The following is a 22,144-nucleotide window of genomic DNA, read 5'->3' as shown; positions in this document are numbered from 1 at the left end:
ACAGAGCTTCTGTGGATCGAGATAAAAATAAACAACTTGATTGCATAGTGGACCAAGGACAGGACACGGCGTTAACAAGAAAGGAAATGTAAATTGCTCTGAAGCATAGAAAATAACCCCGGCCTCACTCGTAAGAGAAATGGAACCTGCCTGACGGCAATACTGCGCTTACCTAGCTCCCTGGCAAAACACAACCTGTCTGGTGACATGCAGGGTGGTGAGGCTGGGGAACAGGCGCTTCATACTCAAATGTGTGCAAAATTACACACGTTCAGGGATATTCACTGCAGCGTCTGCAACAGCTGAAGCAGCATCTCCCCTGTCACATGGTAGGCCACACGGTGCAGCCTGTAGGCCATCACGCCTGTGCATAACCGCACCTGTGGGCCATCACGCCTGTGCATAACCGCTCCTGTGGGCCATCACGCCTGTGCATAACCGCTCCTGTGCACAACCACGCCTGTATACCACCAGGCCTACGGGCCACCTGTGCGGCACCTGCTGAGAAGCGAGAGGAAGCTCTGCGGGGTGATGGAGTGATGGAGTCCCTCGCCCTCCAGGGTAGAGCACGTGCTAGCACTTCTGGCTTTGAGAGAGGCTAAGGAACGTGTGAATGGATGCGTGCCTGGAGGATACCCAACAAACTGGCAGTACTGGCTCCCTCTGCGGAAAAGAATGGAGGCCCGGGGAACGGGGATGCCGTACGTGTCATGCTGGAGACTACCCAGTGCCCTTGCTATCTTTTGAATTTGCATGTAAATACAGTACTTATTCCAAAAAATAGTGATGATAATTAAAAAGTGCGTCTTTCTGTCCTCCAGTCTGGGAGAAAAAACATACACACACCGTTTTACTAGCAGATGGAAGTGGGGTGTCCATGGAGGCGGGCTGGTGGGTGTCTGGGCAGGGGTGTGCTTCTACTTTATCTCAATACACTGACCAGGAGCTGGAACGAGGGCCCGGCCTCCAGCTCAGGGCATGCTCAGCAGCACTTTGGCCTCTAGCAGATTTTTTTCTTTTTTTCTGGTTGGAAAGCAGGTGTCTGAAAATTGAAGAGTTCAAAGAGCACTGATGGGTCTGGCGAAGGTCCAAGGCTGGTGTGCCAGGATGTGGCTTCCTAAGTGCTTGTCCCTCCTTTGTGCCCTGTCCCCTGGTAAAGTAGCTGTGCTTACCCCCATGTGTGCCAGCAGAGAAAGTGATGCTATTTTGCCAGCGCCGGTACCAATGCTAATGCACTCTGGGCCCTGCTGGTGGACCTGCCTCAGCTCCTGGGAAGCCAAGTTCATTTCCATTGCCATCCTCAGGGCCTCTTTTCCATGGGGCTGCAGGGGTTTCTTTTCTCCTCAGCCAGGGCTGGAGGCCAAGAGCAACCCTTGAGGATTATTGTCGGGGCAGCCTTGTTTCCCTACTTCAGACATTTGAAGATAGATAGATAGATAGATAGATAGATAGATAGATAGATAGATAAAATAAAATAAAATAAATTGCCATCTTCGCCTGTCACCTCAAATGGAGAAAGGGGCTTTGTAGATTCTTCAAACTGTGAGGTGGTAGGTGAACCAGTGCTTGGGGTTGCGAGAGAGATGGGGGTTAGGGGTCCAGCTATGGCTGGACTGAAAGTTTGGTGTCTTGTTTTCCTTAAAGCAGGGGTGGGGAATGTCGGCCCATGGGCCATATAAGGCCTGCAAAATCATTTGGTCTGGCCCTGCTAAGGCATTAGGGGTGAGTTCATTGTCTGACCAAATATAACAGGCTACTTTTAAAGATAATTTTATACGGCCTGTGGATGTTATAAATACCCAAATGGCCCTTGGCCGAAAAAAGCCCCCCGCCCACGCTTCCTTAAAGGTAAGTATGGGTACATTTCAGCTCAGCAGCTGGCAAGACATCGAATGCACTGAACAGCACCCAGAACCCCTGCTTTCTTTTCTGAAATACAAGCAGTCGCAGGGAGCTCTTTACTATGGCCTTCCCATATCAACTGGTAGAAACCCAACGGTTAAAATATCATAATTTGAGCTAAAGAAACTTTCACTATTTATTGCCCAGCTCACCAAAAGGCCTCTATTAACATTTGCTCTCTATTGTTCCTTTAAATGTAATACTTGGCACATCGATTCTGTGCTTACTGCCGATTCCCAGGGGCAATGCACCCGATTCTGTGGTTGAGTCTCCCGGTTGTGGCTCATTTATTCACTGTAGTTGTTGTTTTGTTTTTTAATGAACACAAGTTCTAAAATTAATGTAGTCACGTGTCAAGTTTCTTTGGTAGTGCATTCTTTCTGTATTAAGTGTTCAAAAAATCCTAATGACCTCAGGATTTATATTACCTTTAAAAGCAGCCTGTTATATTTGGTCAATTAACTCACCCCTGATGGCTTCACAGGGCCAGACCAAATGATTTTGCAGGCCTTATATGGCCCATGGGCCGGACATTCCCCACCCCTACTTTAAGGAAAACAAGACACCAAAATTCTTCTAAAAATTTTAAGAACCCTTCTTTTCACATTTAAATCCTTAAACCAAGTGGAATGGGTTTTTTTTTTGTGAATAATGTGGGGAAGGGTTCCAATTTCAGTTCTTCCCCTTTATGCATTTATAAATTGTTATTGGACAATTTTCTAAGTAGTCCCATTGGTTTGAAATGTCACCTACCATGCATCACAGGTCCATGAATGCACAGGTCTTTTGATTGTCCCATCTGTTTGTCCTTCCTCAGGTTCTTCCCACCTTCACTATCACTATAGGCTTTAGAATAAACTGATGCTGTTGGGGGACAAGTCCCACACCCCTGACCACATTATCCTTCCATAAGTCTGTCCTGGCTGTTCGATGCCTTTATTCTTTCTATAATTAGCTTGCCAAGTACCACAAAAACTTAGTATTTTAATTGAAATTGTTTATCTACAGATCAATCCAGGGAGAATTAAAATCTTTTCAATAAATCTTTATAATATTATAGGAATCTATTTGGGTCTTTGTTCACTAAGTTTTATAATTTCCTGCATATAGGTCTTTTAAAATTTTTTATCAGATTTATTCCCTGGTACCTCAAGTTTTTGCTCCTGTAAATGCTGGGTTATTTTTTAAAATTGTTTTCTAAACCATTTATTGATGATGTATAGACAAGCATTTGATTTTAAATTGATCTTACAGCCAAATCTTGTTTCTACTTATTACCTACAGACTTTTTTGAGCTTTTGCGCAGACAATATCTGTGAAAAGTGACAGTTTTATTCCTTCCCACACCTTTGATTTGCTTTTTTACTTCCGTATGTTGTCCTTGCTGGAACTCCAGTAGTGCTGAGTGCCAGCAGCCACAGAGGGCGTTTTCTGTCTTGTTCCTGGTTTTAAAGGAAACACTTTTTAAGTTTCCCATGGAGAGTATTTGTGTAGAGTTTTTATAGATGCTTTTCATCAGGCAAAAAAGCTCATTCTATTTCTAGTTTGGTTTTTATCACAAATGAGTGTAGAATTTTGTCAAAGGCTTCTTTCTCCACCCATTCTATTAACACATTTTTTTCTTCCTTGAATCTACTGTGACAAATGACATTTATACATTTTTCTAATGCCAGATCACTCTTGCTCTCCTCCATAAACCCAGTTGGGACAGAACCTGTTACATATTTTTATATACTGGAATGATATAGTCCTTGAATGTTTAGAATTCACCTGTTAAACCAAGTGCCAAACGCATGTTAAAATTAATGCCCAATTTATCTGTTACTGAAGATGTAGGCTTCCTATTTCTTCTCGAGGCACTCCTACCACATGGTATGTTCCTAGGAATTTGTTTCCAGTTCAGCTTTCAAGTTTATTGGTATGAATGTTCATAAAATTATTTCATTTCTTTAATCTCTACTGGTCTAGTCTGTGCTTTTTTAAAAAAAATCCTCACCAGAGGGTATTTTTTCCGTTGGTTTTTAGAGAGTGGAAGCGAGTGAGGAGGAGAGGAGAAACATGGATAGGTTGCCTCCCGCATGCACCCAGGCCCAAGCCATGGCTGTGCCTTCTCTGCTTGGTTCATCTCACTGGAACTTTTATCTACTTCACAGCTCAGGCTTTGTGGAACCCTTTTTTTTCTTTTTCTATTTGACATTTACTCCTCATTTTCTCCTTCCTTCCATTGTTTATGGGTTTATTGTTTTTGTTCTAACTTAACACATTGCAGACCAGTAGTTTTATTGGTAGCTTTATCCAGTGGCCAGCTAAGTTTCTATTGAATGAGTACAAAAAATGTTTTACATAAATGTCAAAGGCACGCTTTAACATTAAATACCCATTGCATTTTGAAGTTATTACATGTTCTTACAAGCTAATCTTTTTAAAGTATGATACTTTATAAAATATTGTGTGATATGAAGTGAGAATTCTCGTGATCCGTCCACAATGTGTTAACTGTTTTTTTTTTTGTAGTTGGCATGAAATATATGTTTCCAATTTTTTTCTAACTTCCTAAAATGTATATTTGATGCTCTCTTTTTTTTGTCCAACATTACTATTTAAAGCTGTGGTTTTCCCTTCATGTTCCTAAAGTGTTATGTAGTGTTTATTATTCAATTGTTCTACAGAAATTTTTACTATCAGTTTGTTATGTTCTTTTTTTATTTCATTATGACTTCCATATAAATAGGGTTTAAAATTTTATTTTTAAAATATACATTAAAAACTGAATAGTAGAGAAAGAACATGGCTTGTCAATTCCTTGAAATATATTGAGTCTTGTTTTATGGTTTGGCACATTACCATTTAAAAAAAATATATATATATATATATATTCCATGTGTGTTTGAAATGACTGTAGTGAACTAATTGGTTCAAATTTGTTAATTTCAATTTTCAGGCATTCTACATGTTTACTGATTTTTAGTATGCTTATCAATAAAAGACTTAGTTTAAATCTTTCAGCTTGATGATAATTTGTCTATTTCTCCTTAAGCTCTATTACTTCTTAGCATTTATGGCAGTATTATATTAGGTTTACAAAAGAAAAAGTCATTGATTTAACCAGGAAACATGCAAAAGTCTATCTGAGAGAACGTGAGCAGGTGAGTCAGCCACATGCAGGGCACACCGACTCTGAGGCGCCGGCCAGGGGTGAGAAGAGCTCCGTGCTCAAGTGGACCTGGCGTTCGGTCACTTTCTAGCCTTGTGATATGGGGGGAATTACATAATCCCATCTTGGCTTCTCCTCCTTCAAATGATTCCTTTTGCCAAAGTCAGCATATTTCAAAGACTTTAAGTAACAAAACTTGTTTTTATTAAAGGCAAAATTTTTTAGGTATTTGCAATGAAAATAGCCAGCAGGTCTCAAGAAAAGGTTCTACACGTCATAATGGGGAGAAATACAGCAACACTATCTTAACACCCTTCATACAGACATTCAATACCTTTACTGTGGAGGAAAAGATGATCACAATGTACCGTTTGCAAAGCACTCCTCTGAAAAGGCCAGTTTTGTCTTTGGAAGTCAACCTTCCAAGGCGTTCCCATTACACAGTCAGGAAGCAAAGCAAGCCCTCGAGAAAAAAGCAAAAATGCCAAAATCTTCTCCAACCACAATTACTTTTAATCTACGAAACAGAATTTCTTTACAAGGTAGGCCGTTTCAGAGGGTGGCGTGTACCAGGGACGTGCTCTGCTGTCTGGGACTGCCATCAGAGGGAAGTGGGCCGGCTATTTTTTCAGAGTCGAAGAAGTACCATCATTAAGACAGGGGGGAGAAGGACTTGTACCCACCCTTCGGGGACAGGGAAGGGGAGAGCGCGGTCTCACAGCTGGAGAACCTGGGGACGCTGCTGGAGGAGCCCGAGATGCGCTCCAGCAGGCGCGTGATCCCTCTTCCCCGAACACTGCTGTTTGGGCCGGAAATCTTCACCCCAGGAGGGTAGTCACCTAAGACATTGAAAATGCAAGAAAGAAAAGCCACTTTACAGTTTTATCACAGAGACCCCTCCACCCTCGCACTGCAGCGCAGGCTCCCTGGGCTGGCGGGCTGGGGATGCCCGAGAGCCCAGTGGAGGCAGAGGCTCAACGGTGCCACCTGTTTGCTTTCAGCCCTGGAAACGGAGACGGAAGCTCTCCGGGCACCACCTGAACTTCACCAGGTATTTAACTTTCCCATCGTCCCAAAGCCACCATCATATCAAAACTAGAAAACTACAGCTGCCACAGAACAACGGGCTTTATTCTGAATGCCCTGAACAAGTCTGAAGGATGAGTTCAAGTGTCTGAGTGATACAAAACACACCCATCCCAACTGCCTCAGGTGCTAGTGGCTAATAAAACTCCCAGTTCAACCAGCCCCAGTGACCCCAAAGCCCAGGCAGAGCACCATTTCAGCGCCACACTCCAGGCTCTCTAACAAATTGAGACCCCAAGCCCTCAGATGTACATTCCTATCAAATATAAGATGCTTACCAGTGGGTGTGTTTGATCTTGGTTCCTGATTAGAATAGTTGAAATGAGAGAATCCTGAGTTCTCAAACCTTAGCTTCTATAAAATAAGAAAAAAAATATACCAGCGGGAGGGGGGGGGGGAGAGACACTTATTTCTTATCAAATATTGCATCTACTACAATTTCAAATTATTCTTTAAAAAAGACAACTAACCTCCATTTTCCCAATGTCTGACCAACTTTTAAAGAGAAATGCTGTGGAGAGGAGTGTTTGGAGGGGAACTGGGCCTGCAGGGAGCACAGCCTGGAATGAAACGGGAATCCCAGCCGCAGTCCTGACAGCTGTGCTCCAGCCGAGCCGGCCTCCTTGTGAGCAAGGATGCAGCAGGGCGCAGGGAGATTAGACAGCCTTTAATCAAACCCCGACTCCAGCATTAGACGTCTTTCAAGTAAAGATTTTAAATAGCTACTAGTATATTACCTACATTCAGATATATAAGTTTGGAATACATGTTTGGACGTGGTTTGAATAATTTTAATTTTCTTAACACATTGTCAATGAGAGTGGGAAATGTACCAGGAAGGCAAAGGGTTTGTGCAGGAGCCACCTGAGAACTGCTCCACACACCATGGAGGTTTTAGGAACTTTAACGGGAGAGAGACCCAAAGGCCTGACCTGCTGCTGGCCAGGACCACACCGAGGAGGACATGAGAAGAGACAGGCGCTCCGAAGTCAGCCCTTACCTGGTACCGCCCTGCATCCAATATGACCATTTTGGGTGTCACCCTGTTGCTGGCCTCGTAATCCTGCAAGGGCACGTGGGCCTCTGTGAGCTGGATTTCAAAGAGCGTGGCCAGAGAATTGCTGATGCAGTACCTTCAGAGGGAAGGAAAGGTCACCACCAGGTCTTGTCCAGCCCCCCTTACAAGCACTCACCCTTCAAACATCTATATAATAAGGAGGTAACATGCTAATTGGTCCTAACGGTATCCCAGTCATGACCGGTCAACAGGCTGCGCATGCACAGAGTTAGTGGGTAGGGGCGGGGACTTCCGCCCCCAGCGCTAACGTCACACTGCCTCGGAGGCGGAGGCTGCTCCCAATGGAGGCACGCACAGGCCTGCTGCGCCACCGGCCCAGAGGGGGGCATCAGGATGGGCCGCGGCAGCCCCCCCCACCCCCCCCAGCGGAGGTGCACGCAGGCCTGCTGTGCCGCCCGGCCTGGAGAGGGGATGTCAGGAGGGGGGCGGGGCCTCGGCGGAGAGTTTTCAGCACTCCTGCACCGGGGTCTGAAGGCGCAGAGAGGAAGGGAGAGCAGATGGGAAGTTAGGGGGATCAGGCCAGGAGGGGAGTGCAGATAGGCAGTTAGGGGGATCAGGCCAGGAGGGGACAGCAGATAGGCAGTTAGGGGGATCAGACAAGGAGGGGAGAGCAGTTAGGGGGTTCAGGCCGGCAGGGGAGAGCAGTTAGGCAGTTAGGGGAATCAGGCCAGGAGGGGAGAGCAGTTAGGGGCACCAGGCAGGCAGGTGGGTAAGCGCTTAGGAGCCAGTGGTTCTGGATTGCGAGAGGGATCCCAGATTGGAGAGGGTGCAGGCCAGGTTGAGGGACCCCTCCCCCCGTGCATGAATTTTGTGCACTGGGCCTCTAGTCTATATACATAAAAGCCTAAATGACCAAACGACCGAACAACCATTTGACCGGTGGCTATGATGTGCACTGACCACCAGGGGGCAGACGCTCAATGCAGGAGCTTCCCCCTGATGGTCAGTGCGTTCCCACAGCGGGAGCACCGCTCAGCTGACTGATGGGCACCAGACGCTGGGCTCAGGGCTGGCAAGCGAGCCTCTCCTGCCGCCGAGGCAGTATGCTACTAAGTGGAGGCAGCAGAGGCAGGCACAGCGGGGCCAGGCTCCTCTCCAGCTACCTGCCGCTTAGCGCACTACTACATCCCTTGGAGGATGTCGGACTGCCAGTTTTGCCCCTGGGCCTGTGGGGATTGAGCCGAAACTGGCAGTCCGACATCCCCTGAGGGGTCCCAGATTGCGAGAGGGTGCAGGCCAGGCTGAGGGACCCCCACCAGTGCACAAATCCATGCACTGGGCCTCTAGTCCTATATAGTAAAAGCCTAATATGCTAAGTGTCCAGTCGTCCAGTCGGCTCTTCAACCAATCAAAGCATAATATGCTAATGATATGCTAAGGCTGCTCAACCACTCGCTATGAAGTGCACTGACCACCAGGGGGCAGATGCTCCAACCTGTAGGTTAGCTTGCTGCTGGGGTCCGGCCAATTGGGACTGAGCTAGACAGGCCAGACATGCCCTGGAGCACTCCCACAGTCACTCTCCAGCTGGCCAACCTCCCACATCTCTCCCTGGCCCCAATAGTGTACCAGTGGGGTCCCTTGGCCTGGCCTGTGCCCTCTTGCAATCTGGGACCTCTCGGGGGATGTTGGAGAGCCGGTTTCAGCCTGATCCCGCAGGCCAGGATGCAGGACCCCACTGGTGCACGAATTTGTGCACCAGGCCTCTAGTTTCTCCCATAAAACCTGGCTGGCAGGGACACTGCTCTAAACTGGCAAAAAGAAATGCAGCAATTCTGAGAAGGAACAGGAATGGTAGCAACATGTATAAAACTGGCCACTACTGGTATTTTTAAGTATTTTCACCTATTTTTAACCCTTAATATTCTGATTATAAGATAAAATTTCAGGTTCATTATAAGAGAATATGAATGAGGATAAAGATCATTAAAATTCTCAAATAAGGCAAGGAGAGGGCACCAGAAACAAGGCTGCAATTTGAAAACACTCATCTCTCCTCAGATCCACCTACTTCGGTGTGGAAGAGACCCCAGAGCCCCCAGAACTAAGAAGGGAAAGTGGGTCTGTGTTTCCAGCACCTTCACAAGGGAGCACTGCCCTCACGGCCGCAGGACTTCCTCCTGCAGGAGCCTTGGAGGAAGACTCTAGTAAGTGCTGACGAAGGTTTGCTCCATTCGCTCAGGTGGTAACTATGCCAGACAAGTAGGGACGAGGGTGGAATAATAAAAGAAACAGAAAGGAAAAACCTACTTTACTTTGAAAAAGAATTGTGGAAATAGAGGCAAACAGCCATTCTCCCCAAACGCAACCACCAGGGCCAGCCTAACACCAAGACTTCCATGGCGAACCCACATGAGAGGAGCCTTCTTTCTCCAACTTACGCAATTTTCTTGCAAACAGCTAAAGCGCAGAAGAGAATGTCATTTTCCTCGTGCCACTTGCACCTGTATAAGAAAAGAATTGTAATCTCCTGATCTTATGAGAGAGCACCACTTAAGGGTTTTTGCATGCCAGACTTCTAATTTACCTCTGAAATCATTCAAGGAAAACTGACACTATTACTTAAAGATTAAGGTTCCTAATTTAACACAAAAAGTAGATTTTTAAAAAACAGATCTTTTTATGTTACCTCCTCTGATGCAAACGCATGACGCTATGCAAGCCCCTCAGAACCACAACAGGCCAATCTTACCTTGAACTCACACGAGCGCTCCAGGCACACAGCAGTGCCCATGGTTAATATGCACTCGCTCAGCAAACATCTGCTGAGTGCAAACTGTTAAAACTATGAGAGACTACCACGTGGAAGACTTTCAAATGCACTAGGTGACCTATGGACAAGGTGCCATTTCCTAGGGAAGGCCCAATGGCCACAGCTGGTCCCAGGAAAGTCAGCAAGCCCGATAAAGCCCGTTTCTCTAGAAGCAGGACCTTCCTTCCAGAAACGCATGACCTGCACAAGAAAAACGCTAAAACAGACTTGAAAGACCCCCAAAATAGATTTGATCCAAATTTCATCAAAAGACACCTCTTGTTCTTTGGATGGAATTTAACTTTATAAAGATTTCATTCTCCCAAGTTAATTTATACATTTAATGCAATTCAAGGAGCTTTTTTTATGGAACTAGACTGAAGTGAGTGATACTTCTGAATACACGTTTTTGTTTGAACCATGCTAGTGCACTATACTTTCAAAAGATAAAAGCAAGGATGTGAGAAGACAGAAATGGAATAAAAAACTAGCAAATGGACTTAACTATATTTCAAATGAGTAATTTAACCACTCTGATAGGGAAGAAAAAGCCCAAATAACTTTTGAACAAACTACTTTCTATTACCTTCAGACTGAAAAACAGCTGGAAAAAACCCCCAGTCAGTGTGTCTATCTCCTGACGGGTGTCACTGAACAATCCTGGACAACTTTTAACATGCCCTAGGCATGAACACACACACACACAGACCCCGGAGCCAGGCTCTCACGCAGAGAAGGGAAATGCAAAAGCAGAAGTGTGGCAACCAGGAACCCCACACTGGAGGACTGCAGTTGCAGGGTTAGTACAAACTCACGGTGAGAGAGACAAGCGAGCTACCTTACACGTGTGCAGAGGTTGTGTACACGGACACGCCGGAGCACACCCAGTCAGTGTGCTCCGGGAGAACGAGTACCCGCAGCACCCAGAGCCTATTCCTAATTCTGTCCTGGCTGGCAGGCGCCGGGGCTCCAGAAGCAGCACTGACCCAAGCCGCTGCAGAGCACGCTGCAGGGTAAGCCAGGCCCACAGGGGCCAGAAAGCAAAGCAGCACAGACGGCCAAGCCAGAACCCTACTTCAAAGGGATGCCCTGGCCATGAGAATAAGTTAACAGGATCACAGGAACATTACAGCCCCTGAATAAAATGGAGTCCATGAGTCCACACTCATGAAGTACATTACAAATGCAGGCACAAAGGGGAAAGCTCTTTCCTCCAGTGGAACAATGGGATTAGAAAATCACTATTTCACAAACAGAGCAATAACAGTTTCAGGTGAAAATCATTCATAGATGCTAAAACCAACAGATTTCAGGCCCAGAATCTCAGTCTCCCCGACAAAACATTACAAGGTGAAAAATCCAACTATTCAGTGAATAAATCTGGCGGACACTGTCTTAAGCAGGTGATCAACAGTGTCATCAGTCACTGGGCAAACATGTGCCTCCTGATACGAGACAATGGAAGACAGCACTCTGTGCTATTCCTCAAACAAACATATGGCCTCAGTCTAACGAGGAAATGCAGGCGACTCCAAGTGAGCATGTGACTTACACTGTCACTGGCTGCACCCTCCAAACGCCAAGTCATGGAAGTCACAGAGAGGAACCATCCCGGATGAAAGGAGCCTAAGAAGACACAATAACTAAACGCAACCCGTGATCCTGGAATGAACCCTAGACTAGATGTTGTTATTGTTGTTTTGCTGAAAAAGACATTATTGAACCAACCAGCAAAATGTGAGCGTGGCCTCTGGGCGGCCGTCCTGGGCCAGGCAACCCCCGCCTCTGACCATCACACTGGGGTAAAACGTAGAAATGTTCGTTCTTAGAAAAACACTTCCCTACTGAAGGTAAAAAGGCATCATGACCACAACCGACTCTCAAGTGGTATATAAATGCTGAGAGACAGTTATAAAGGAAATGTACTAAAACGTTGAGTGAATCTGAGAAAATGGCATATATGACTTCTTTGTACTATTCTTGCACCTTTTCTCTAAATCTGAAATTACTTTAAAGAAAAAAAAATACTTCTGCCGATATATTTCACTTACATATTTTTTACATGTAAGTATAAGAATGCTATGTAGTAAAACACCTACATAAACTTTTATCACTACAGAAATTCTAAGTGGAAGTACTGTCACTTTAATTGGCAGTTTTGGGTTGTTTTTAGTAGTAGACAAAGTAACAATGTATCTCACTATCAATGGAATCTTATATTCAAGGAAATGCAAGGATTCCAGGGTTTGATAGGAAAATATGGCCTAGAAAGGCAAAAACTAATCCTATTTTCTCCGTTCAGGAAAGAAGTCAAAATCACTATCACAAAATCACTAAATACCTTGTGTTGCTAGAATAATCCCACATGGCCACGTCGAGGAGGCTCCGAACCCAGGTCTTGGAGGGCTCCTTGAGGAACTTTTGCTGGTAGATCCCTACTACAAGATCCTCAACAGTGAGAAGTTCCAGATTTTGCCTGATTTCTTTCATTGGTGAACAGAAAAACAGACAGGATTAGTGACTTCAGGGACGGAGAGCATGTACACCAAAATGGAAACAAACGCAGATATCATGGTCCCCGGAGAGGGGCTTAGGGCTACTCACCTGACCCCTTCTCCATGTGCTTCAGACACCAGTTGACTCTGGCTCTATCATCAGACTGCAGGAGAGAACAAACGACTCGTTTTTTTCTCCTGCCCGAGTTACTTTTTATTAATGCTCTCCTCTCAAACTGGGCGGTGGGGGGGGAGTGGGGGGCAGAAGAGGGTGGTGGGAAGGGAGGGACTGGAGAGTCTGTGTCAACTAGATGAGAACTATAGCAAAGAGCAACATGTATCAGTAAAGACCACTACTATTAATAACCAGCTATATTCATAAAATATTTTATGAAAAGCTAGTGAGACTTAGGGTAGACAAATGAAGAACCCAATGTTCAGAAAAAGATAATCTATTCATGGTTATGATAGTAAATAGTGAGGTTAAAAGCCAATTCTTCAGCTCCTAGCCTAGAAGAATTTAGACCCAGCAATGAACAAATGAACTCTAGAGAATAAGAAAGAGTGTCAAGGGATTGCTGCAGGACAGTTTTGATTAAACAGTAATCTTGTTTAGACGGATGGGTCTGTGGACTAAAACATCCACTCTTCAGGGTAAAAGGATGTTGAAGGGATTTCAGGAGGAGGAACTAAAAACGAGATCTATCAAAGCAGCCTTCAGTACAAGAGAAATTTAGAAGAAAAGGCATCACACCTAATTACACTGAAAATGACTCACAGTGAGTCACACACACAGTGAGTCACACACACAGTGAGTCACACACACAGTGAGTCACACACACAGCTACCACACACACAGCTACCACACACACAGCTACCACACACACAGCTACCACACACACAGCTAACACACAGGCAAAGGGTCTTTCTCTGGGGCCCTTCCGTGGATCTTGGTTACCTCAGGCGATGCCTTACAGAAATGCTCCCGCAGACTTTACCTTACAGTAGATAGGTGGCCACTTCCCTGCGTTTGGATGAATGAACCTATAAAGGTTTTGCAGCACAGTTGCTTGGTCACATCCAGATTCAAAGTTTGAAATAGGAATCTTGTGACTAGAATCACCTGAAGGACATAAAGAGAAGGCAAGAGTTCAAAACTCGACTAAGACAAATGTTACGAAGCAGGTATGAAAGTAGGAAGAAAGGAAGGGTAGTGGGTGCTTCCTGTTGAGCACTGAACCAAGCCTGGTTAGGTTAGGGACTTCAACTGTCTCACCATCACCGTACCAGGTAGGGGGAACACACAGAGGAGGGACAGCTGCAGGCACAGATGAAAGCCCCACAGGCTCCTTACCCAGTTTGCTTTCCGCAGTTTGTTACCTGCTTCAATTGATCTGAAAATATTTAATTGAACATTCCCTAAAAAACAATTCTTTAAGCTTTAAACTGAGCACCATTCTAAATAGTGTTATGAAAATCACAATGTCCCTCTCTGTTCCACTCAGGACTGAGCCATCCCTTTGTCCTGGGTCTCCACGCTGTAGAGGTTAACACAGTCGTCCCCCCTTATCCACAGGGGACCTGTCTGAACTCCCCGTGGATGAACTACCTCTTCTCACTTAGCAGTCCAAGTTAGCAGAAGGACAGTCCCAGTGCCACAGTGCCTGTGTTCAAGTCCCTGTTCACTTAAGAACAGGCCCATAGCACAAGGGCAGTGGTGCTGCGACTCGGATCTGCCACAGAGAAGCCAGAAAGGCTTCCTTTACGTGAAAAGGTGCAAGTTCCTGACTAGATAAGAAAAACAACTGTATGCTAAGTTTGCCAAGATCCTAAGAATGAATCTTCTATCCATGAAATGGCAAAGAAAAAAATCGTGAAGAAGGCTAAGCCAGTACAATAAGATATTCTGAGACAGACACATTCACATAACTTGTTTTATTACTGTTATTAATCTCTTAGTGTGCCTAATTGATGTTACACGTTATCCCAGGTTTGTCTGTAGAGAAGAACACAGTGTACACAGGGTTTAGGACTCTGCAGTTTCAGGCATCCACGGGGAGTTCAGACAGGTCCCCTGTGGAGAAGGGGGGACGACTGTGTTAACAGTCGGCAGTGGAGTGAGAACTGAAACCCAGGTTTGTGAAGTGACTGAGCCTCAGTGTCTTCACTATTTCCTTAACCTGTTTGTTAATAAGGCCACGGAACTTAACAATAATGACCACTTCTTCAAAGTTGTAAGAAGAGTTCCACTTCCAGCAAAAAATGGACCAAGTAACCAACCTTGCCACAAAAATGCAAAGTGCCTGGAGACACCAAGAGCACATCCAGCGGCAAGGAATCATCAGAGGCGGTGGAAGTGCACACAGACTCCAGAGCACAGCCTCGCTGTGGGCAGTGGCCCCTGGAGTCGTGTGCCAATTCCAGAAGAGGGAGGCGACTGGTGGGAGAGGGAATTCACTGCTTTGGGGGCCTGGCAAGCTAGTGAGGCCCCAGGTGTCTAGAAAAAGCAAACAGAAATCCTCTTCGAAGAAAAGGAACACCGTTATAAGCCTCAAATTACTTTAAAATCATTTTTTCAACACTTAATACAAATTACCAAGTACACAAAGAAACAAGAATGAGAACCAAAACAGAGTGGTAGAAAGAGACCCAAAAATCATCCAGATTCTGAAGTGACTGGACAGATTTTAAACAATCATGCTTATATCTGAGATCAAATTACAAATTCAGCATAAAACTGGAAACTACGAAAAGGATACGGGAGTTCAACTTCTGATAACAGCAAAGTGGGGGAAAGCTAAACCACTAAGACACCTGCGTGAAAGCCCTGAGAGGTACAAACGGGGTGAGGGAAGACGGGCCAAAGCCTCGGAAGAAATCCTGGAGCTGAACCTGGTAACTTGGCATTTACCGATTCTGGAAGAGGAGGGTCAGAGGCTGGGAAACTGAGTTGACAGACCCAGCGCTAGTAAGAATTAAAAGTAATACTCCAGTGTTACCGTGTTTATAAAGTATCCTATATAATAAAGAGCTAATATGCTAATTAGACCGAACAACCGTCCAGACGACCTTCCCGACAAAGCTGGGGCTGCAAGGGCCGGCCGAGGCTGCAAGGGCAGAGTCCCTTGCATGAATTCCGTGCATCGGGCCTCTAGTTTGTAATAAAAATATTCAATTATCTTCCGGCTTCCATTGTTTATGCTGTAAAGTCAATTATAAATTTCACTGATGATCTTTAGAAGGTAATCTGTCCACCTTCCCCCCTTTTTAGTAAAGATCAACTAGAAATAGACTGACTCTCCTAAGGTCTGAACCCAGTTTTAATCCTGAAATTGGATTAAGGCCATCAGATTAAGGCCAGCCTTGGGACAGAAGCAACATCATCTTTGGGAAGAAAAAAAAATTATACATACTGTCCAGCACTCAATGAAAAATAACCAGACACATGAAGAGATATGATAACTTGACTGAACATCAAGGTAACCAACAGACTATTAAAATAGACCCAAAAAGAAAAAAAGCTCTATATCAGGGTTATCAGACATAAGACATTAAAATAATGAGGCTTATTAAAATCAGGAAATAAAAAAATAATAATTTCAGCAGAACCATTAACAAGAACCAAATGTGAATTCAAAGATTGAAAACACATTCCTTAAGACTACAGAATAACCTTAAATAACAAAATCAGGTAAATTAATCTCTACCTTTAACATGAATGTACAAAGATCATGAATAAAACTTTATGGTAAAGTTTTATTTTTATATCCAGTCTTTACTCCACCTGGAATCGACTTGTTTATGGTGTGAGGTAGAGATTCGGTTTATTCTCCCCGCCCCCCACCATGTGGATAATCAGTTATCTCAGCCCCCATTATTGAATCATCAATTTACTCTCAGACATGCAGTACCACCTGTACCACACACAAGTCTTTTTGGTATTTCATTCTGCTCATATTGGTCTGCTTGTTTTTTTGGTGTTCATATCATACAGTTATTGAAAAAACTCAAAGGACACAACCAAAAGTGAATCTAAAACACTCCTTTACCTTTATAAGTATTACAAAATAGCTGATTACAGCAGATTTGAAAAACATTTTCTAATTTTAAACACTTTCAAATATAAATTTTAAAATAAATCTATTATCACAATTTTCATTCTAATCAAACAGGAACCTGGTTAAAATCTAGTTTCTAGAAGAGTTTAGTTCAAGAGCTGCGGTATATACAGTCATGTCCTTTGGCTGCTGAAAACTTGAAAGTAAGAACCTGATTTCCTCGTCTAAAAGTTAATTCAGAGCTCCTTTGTATGCTTAACACTGTCATTCTGTCATTTTTGAAGCATCATCTTTTTTCTTGACTCTGAAACGTCTCCCTGTAAATTCCCATAAACCTAGACAATTTGATACTTCCTAAAAGACTTACCTATATATCTGGCCAGTAAAAGCAGCCAATGTCAAAGCCAAAGGCTATGTGCAGAAAATAAAAACACAACCCCCATAACGGAAAAGAGGTATTATACCACAAAGTGTATATAATTTTAAAGTTTTGAAGATCATATATACATCTACCACTTCTATGAACGAGTCTCCAACAACTAACTTAGGGTTATTTTTCAACTGACATTTCATGTGTCTGGTAAAAGCAGTAAGTCTTAGCCAGGTACACACACATATTCATGTACCCCACTCTATTATACTTACTTGCAGCCTGACAATGAAACCGAAATCCTCGTGGAATTTCACCTGTAATACAAAATATTTTGCTGAGAGGAGCAGAAATCTGGCAGCTCTGTGGTTATCCTACCGCAATAATATTCCACAGGACAAGCAAGTCATAAGATAGGTGGGTAACTGTTACTGCTATGCGAAAATACAAGATAGTAAACCTACTTCATCGTGCGTTTTTTAACCAAAGGTATGATGACTATCAAAAATTTTTGTATTTTTGTCAAGCCACTTCAAAAAGCAAATTATTCCTTACCAGAAAGAAATCTCAGGTAAAGAACACTCGGCCCTGGCCAGTATGGCTCAGTTGGTTGAGTGTCACCCCGTGCACGGGAAGGTGACTGGTTTGATTCCCAGTCAGGGCACATGCCCAGGTTCCAGGCTTGATCCCAGGTTGGGGTGCATGTGGTAGGCAGCCAATCGATGTTTCTCTCTCCCTCTCCCTTTCCTCTCTCTCTAAAATCAATAAAAACATGTATTTTTTAGAAAGAACACTGTGCTAAAGGGTCTGAGCTCAGGGTCCAGGAATGGGCCTCAGGGGTTCATGAGGTCCTTGACAGTTTAGGTTCTCCGAGGAAAGGTCTCCAAGCTCCAGCTTCCTCATGTTTTGCAACCATATAACAAAGTAGTCATTTGGCTTGTCCTGAGCAGCAACTCTCAGTATGAGCAGGCTTTGGTTTGCTGTCATCTAGAAACAAGAAAACGTGCTGGGCATCTTAATGAACTTAAAAGCAACTGACAAAACCGAGGACGTTCTTCTTTCCCCGACCTCTTCTCCTTTCCACTTTTCCATACGAAGAAGTTACATTTCTCCTGCTTACCTTTAAAGGCAGAGTGTCCCCTATCTCAGTGGTTCCCAACGTGGGGCACACGCCCCACAGGGGGCAATTTGATTTTTAAGGGGGGGCAATTCAAGAATGAGTTATCAACAGTGAATTTTTTGCATTTCTTATGGTTCTAGGGTCCTCATATAAAGTATATAAATATAGATGGTGACATATTTATGTATTTCAGTTCTCTATTATGTTTTAAAACTTTATTTGTTATTTCTTCATATCACTTCATGTTATTTTTTTAACAATTTCTTAGTGATTTCTTCCTCAGTACTTCAACTACCCCTTCATTCTTTTATTTTTCTCTTTCACAGATGCCATGTTCTTTGGAAGCTTGTTTAGACCAAGTTAATGGCCTTTTAGGCTTCCTCCATGTGAATAGGAGTTCACCTTTTGAATAATAAAAATTCTATGTCACGGGGGAGGAGGGACTTCAGGATTTGAGAGATGCTTAGGTGGGGCATGGGCAATAAAAGGTTGGGAACCACTGGTCTATCCTCTTGAGAACCAAACCAAATCCCATGCCTTTGTAACGAGCTGCTTTGATGAGGTGGAACAGTGAGAAGAAGAGATACTAAGAACATCGGAGAGCCTGCAACTACGAGGCTCTTTCCACACTTTCTCACTACTCCTTAGAGCAGCTCTCTAATAGGTTCAGGATGGTTAAGGACTTTGCTCAAAGTTACAAAGCAATAAATAGTTAAAAACTGGTGACAGCTGCGGTGAAGGATGGTGTTAAGAAACCCTTGAGAGGAGCCATAGCATAAAAAGCTTTTAGAAAATTCCCCAGCAGGTGAATTTAGAGCAGCAGGTGAGCACAGAGCAGGTGAGCACAGAGCAGGTGAGCACAGAGCAGGTGAGCACAGAGCAGGTGAATTTAGAGCAGCAGGTGAGCACCGAGCAGGTGAGCACCGAGCAGGTGAGCACCGAGCAGGTGAGCACCGAGCAGGTGAGCACCGAGCAGGTGAGCACCGAGCAGGTGAGCACCGAGCAGGCTACACGATTCCAGGCATCCCATCTATTTAACTCTGATGCTTTCCTGAAGTTAAAAGCCTAAACCAAAAACCTGTGTCAACACTTAATTCTTAACAGTTTTTCAATCAAGTATTATGAATTCTTGTTACAGTTTAAGCACTCAGCTGGACATCAGCTTTTAAGAAAACAAATAGTGTATCAAATGAGTTCAAGATAAAACCCATACTTTTAAAGATCTAGGCCTGCCCCATCTGGCTACTCACCAGGACTGATGAAACTGTGGAAGTCCTCTATGATACCATCTTGGAGAGAATATTTCACACAGCCTATTTCACAAGGGAGAAAGCGCTGTTCACAGTGAGGAGGCAGCTCGCCATGGCTAAAAATGTTCAAAAAATAAAAAATGCCTCCAAGGAGAGCTAAAAAAAAAAAAATCACAGACAACATGAACAGATGAGCATCTCAAATTTACCCTTCTACAAAAGCAAACCTCTAGAACCATTTTCCTTTTGTTCCTATGTTCTCAAAGGAGCTGGGAAAGAGAACGAATCAGCTATACGGGATAAATGAGTCAAAAGCTTTCCAATGGCACTTATCACGGGTTAAAGCAGTAACCCGTCTGCATGAAGCAATAAGATTATTCAAACTTGCAGCCGACTCTATATAATTTAGCAAAACATAAGCCCTGAATCTCAGGAATGACCCATAGTCAACAAGTATAAGGGTTTGGGAAATGAGTCCGAATTAGTGTAGAAAAACTCTGATATAAACTATGGACAATTTAGTTCACCCTTTCCTGGTTACCAATATACACAAGACCATCTATACATTATCTTAAGGCAGAAGAAAATGTGAGGATGGTCTTATTATCAGGACTGACCACCTCTAAGACTGTTCAAAGTTTATGAATCTTCAACCAAGTCAGACCACAGTTAATAAAAACAGCCACGCCAGTGGTTGAGCTTCAACCTATGAACCAGAAAGTTACAGCTCAGTTTCTGGTCAGGGCACATGCCTGATCCCCACTGTGGGGCATGCAGGGGGCAGCCAATTAATGATTCTCTCTCATCAATGATGTTTCTATCTCATTCTCTTCCTCTCTCTGAAATCAATAAAAATAAATATATCAAAAAATAAGCCAGAAGGGAATGGCAAGGACTCTTATTAGCTATGTTCTTTACTGGGCTAGATCAATAATTCAACATTACCTTTATAACACAAATGTGTGTAAGTCCCTATTTATATAAGTGTCTAGCTATCAACACTAATGCATAAACTATGTTTGATAATACATGGACTGGTAGAAACCAAGAGAACAGATTTTTGTAAAACAAAACTCTCCAGTGTTACTTCAACAAATGCAAATTACCTGATCTCTTACCACGTTAGCGCCATCATTCGTGAACACCTGTAATCAATTACTTTAAAATGCAGGTTCAAAATAAACAGAACACGCACTTACTGATCAACATATTACAGTGTCTTGAGCACCCAAATTTAACTAAACAAAAACATGTTAGGATTACTCTACCTTGATCATTTTTTAGAGACAAGCTTGACATATCCGGCGGTGAAACATTCTGCTTTGGTACAAGCATGCCTGGCTTCCTCAGTGGGGTGCAAACAGGTTTCTAAAGAGGAAGAGAATGATTGACCACATACTTACTCTTGCTTGGCACTTTATACCACAAACTTAAATTTAGCAAAATAGCTGGAAAACAGCCCACAGATTACTTCAGTAACCTCTCCAGGCCAATGAGCCCTATGGGTACGTACACACTTGTCAATGACAACAAGGGGAAAGGCAGACAATGATATAACTATCCCGAATCAAAGGTGAGTGGTAAACAACTTAAATTCAATCATTGCTGAAAACTACTTGCCCATTACTGACAATCCAAACTATTCCTACTGAGTCATAATATGTGCCAGTCCAGTGGCCAAAGGGACATCATTCGAAAAATACTCTAATACTGTTTGCTTTTCAAAAAAATAAAATAAAAATCATGCTGACTCCAAGTGTTAATGAGGTGTATAGACAATACAGCTTACTTCCTGATGGGAAACATAACACACTGTAGTAAAAAGAATGGGGGAAAATCAAGGCTCGAAAGTATAAATAAGTACAAATTGAAGTGATTAGAGCTTCTACTCTAACATAAATCCCCCAAATAAAAATCTCGCAAACCTAAAACATAGCAAAGCTCTCTGGAGTTTCGATCCAACATTGGCAGTAGAGGAAGAATGGAACTTCACTACGTAAGAATGGAAAGAACACAGGAGTGGGAAATGCAATTACCCGGCACTTTGATATAAATCAAGAAAACAATCTTATTTGGTATTTTTACGTTCTACTTACACAGAAATTTACCAAATCCACTGTCTTCAATGCTTACCTGTACGGCATGAAACATTTGCCAACTCCTGCAAGTCTCCTTATGTCAGTATTTTACATAGGGCAGCTGGCCTGGTTCATTTAAAAAGAGATACTGGCCCAAACTACTTTAAAATATCCGAAAAAGCGTTCTTTAACCATGAAAGGGTGGAAAGGGACCCTCAGAGGTCCGGTGGTACAGGCCCTGAATGCCATAGCTCTCACTGCTTCAGGGTTCACCGGCTGCAGGTTCCCTAATGGGATTTCCCTGGTCTTCGCTGCCAAAGGATACCAACCTGTGCCCTAGCAGGGCAGCCTGCTGGGTTAATAACAGGCATTCTGACACCAGGGAGGAAAATTAAAACCTTCTAACCCCAACGCCCAGCCATCTGCCCTGACATGCCCCGTTCACTCATCCAGCACCTACTCAACGGGCCCGGATGCCAGGCAGGTGGCTGCTCATCTCAGGCGACCTTTACCTGCTTCTCTGAAGGTCCCGAGTCCTTTCCCTGGGCGGCTCTCCATGCTCGAGCCATGTCTGCGTACTTCTCCTTTTCGTCCTGGCTCAGGAGCTTGGGGACATTGCAGGGAAGACACGGAGAGAAACAGTGAGGCCCAGCGCCCTGGCCCCGCAGGCGGATGCCTGGACTTCGAGGGGCTGCGGTTCAGGCGTCCGTTTGCCCCGGCGTGCGTAGGGGGTTCCCCTCCCCCTGGCACGGGGTCGCTGTCCTCCTCGAGGCCTCCTTCCCTCTGGCCTCGTCCTCCGGC

At 44.0% G+C, this 22,144-nt stretch overlaps 1 protein-coding gene across 1 annotated transcript; it reads right to left on the bottom strand.

Annotated features, from left to right (window-relative positions):
- Window positions 1-5,245: 5,245 nt before the first annotated feature.
- MAEL (maelstrom spermatogenic transposon silencer) lies at window positions 5,246-21,912 on the bottom strand (the record flags this gene model as incomplete). The annotated part of the gene is made up of 11 exons (XM_080648037.1): window positions 5,246-5,895; window positions 6,421-6,496; window positions 7,143-7,275; window positions 9,602-9,664; window positions 12,314-12,448; window positions 12,573-12,631; window positions 13,466-13,590; window positions 17,171-17,212; window positions 19,266-19,421; window positions 20,534-20,633; window positions 21,856-21,912. The coding sequence occupies 11 exons, from the start codon at window positions 21,910-21,912 to the stop codon at window positions 5,708-5,710; spliced, it is 1,134 nt and encodes a 377-aa protein (XP_080504163.1). The 3' UTR covers window positions 5,246-5,707.
- Window positions 21,913-22,144: the final 232 nt, after the last annotated feature.

The sequence above is a fragment of the Plecotus auritus genome (assembly GCF_963455305.1).
Source record: "Plecotus auritus genome assembly, chromosome: 12".
NCBI classification, from domain to species: Eukaryota; Metazoa; Chordata; class Mammalia; order Chiroptera; family Vespertilionidae; genus Plecotus; species Plecotus auritus.
This window is presented reverse-complemented; position numbering and strand designations above follow the sequence as displayed.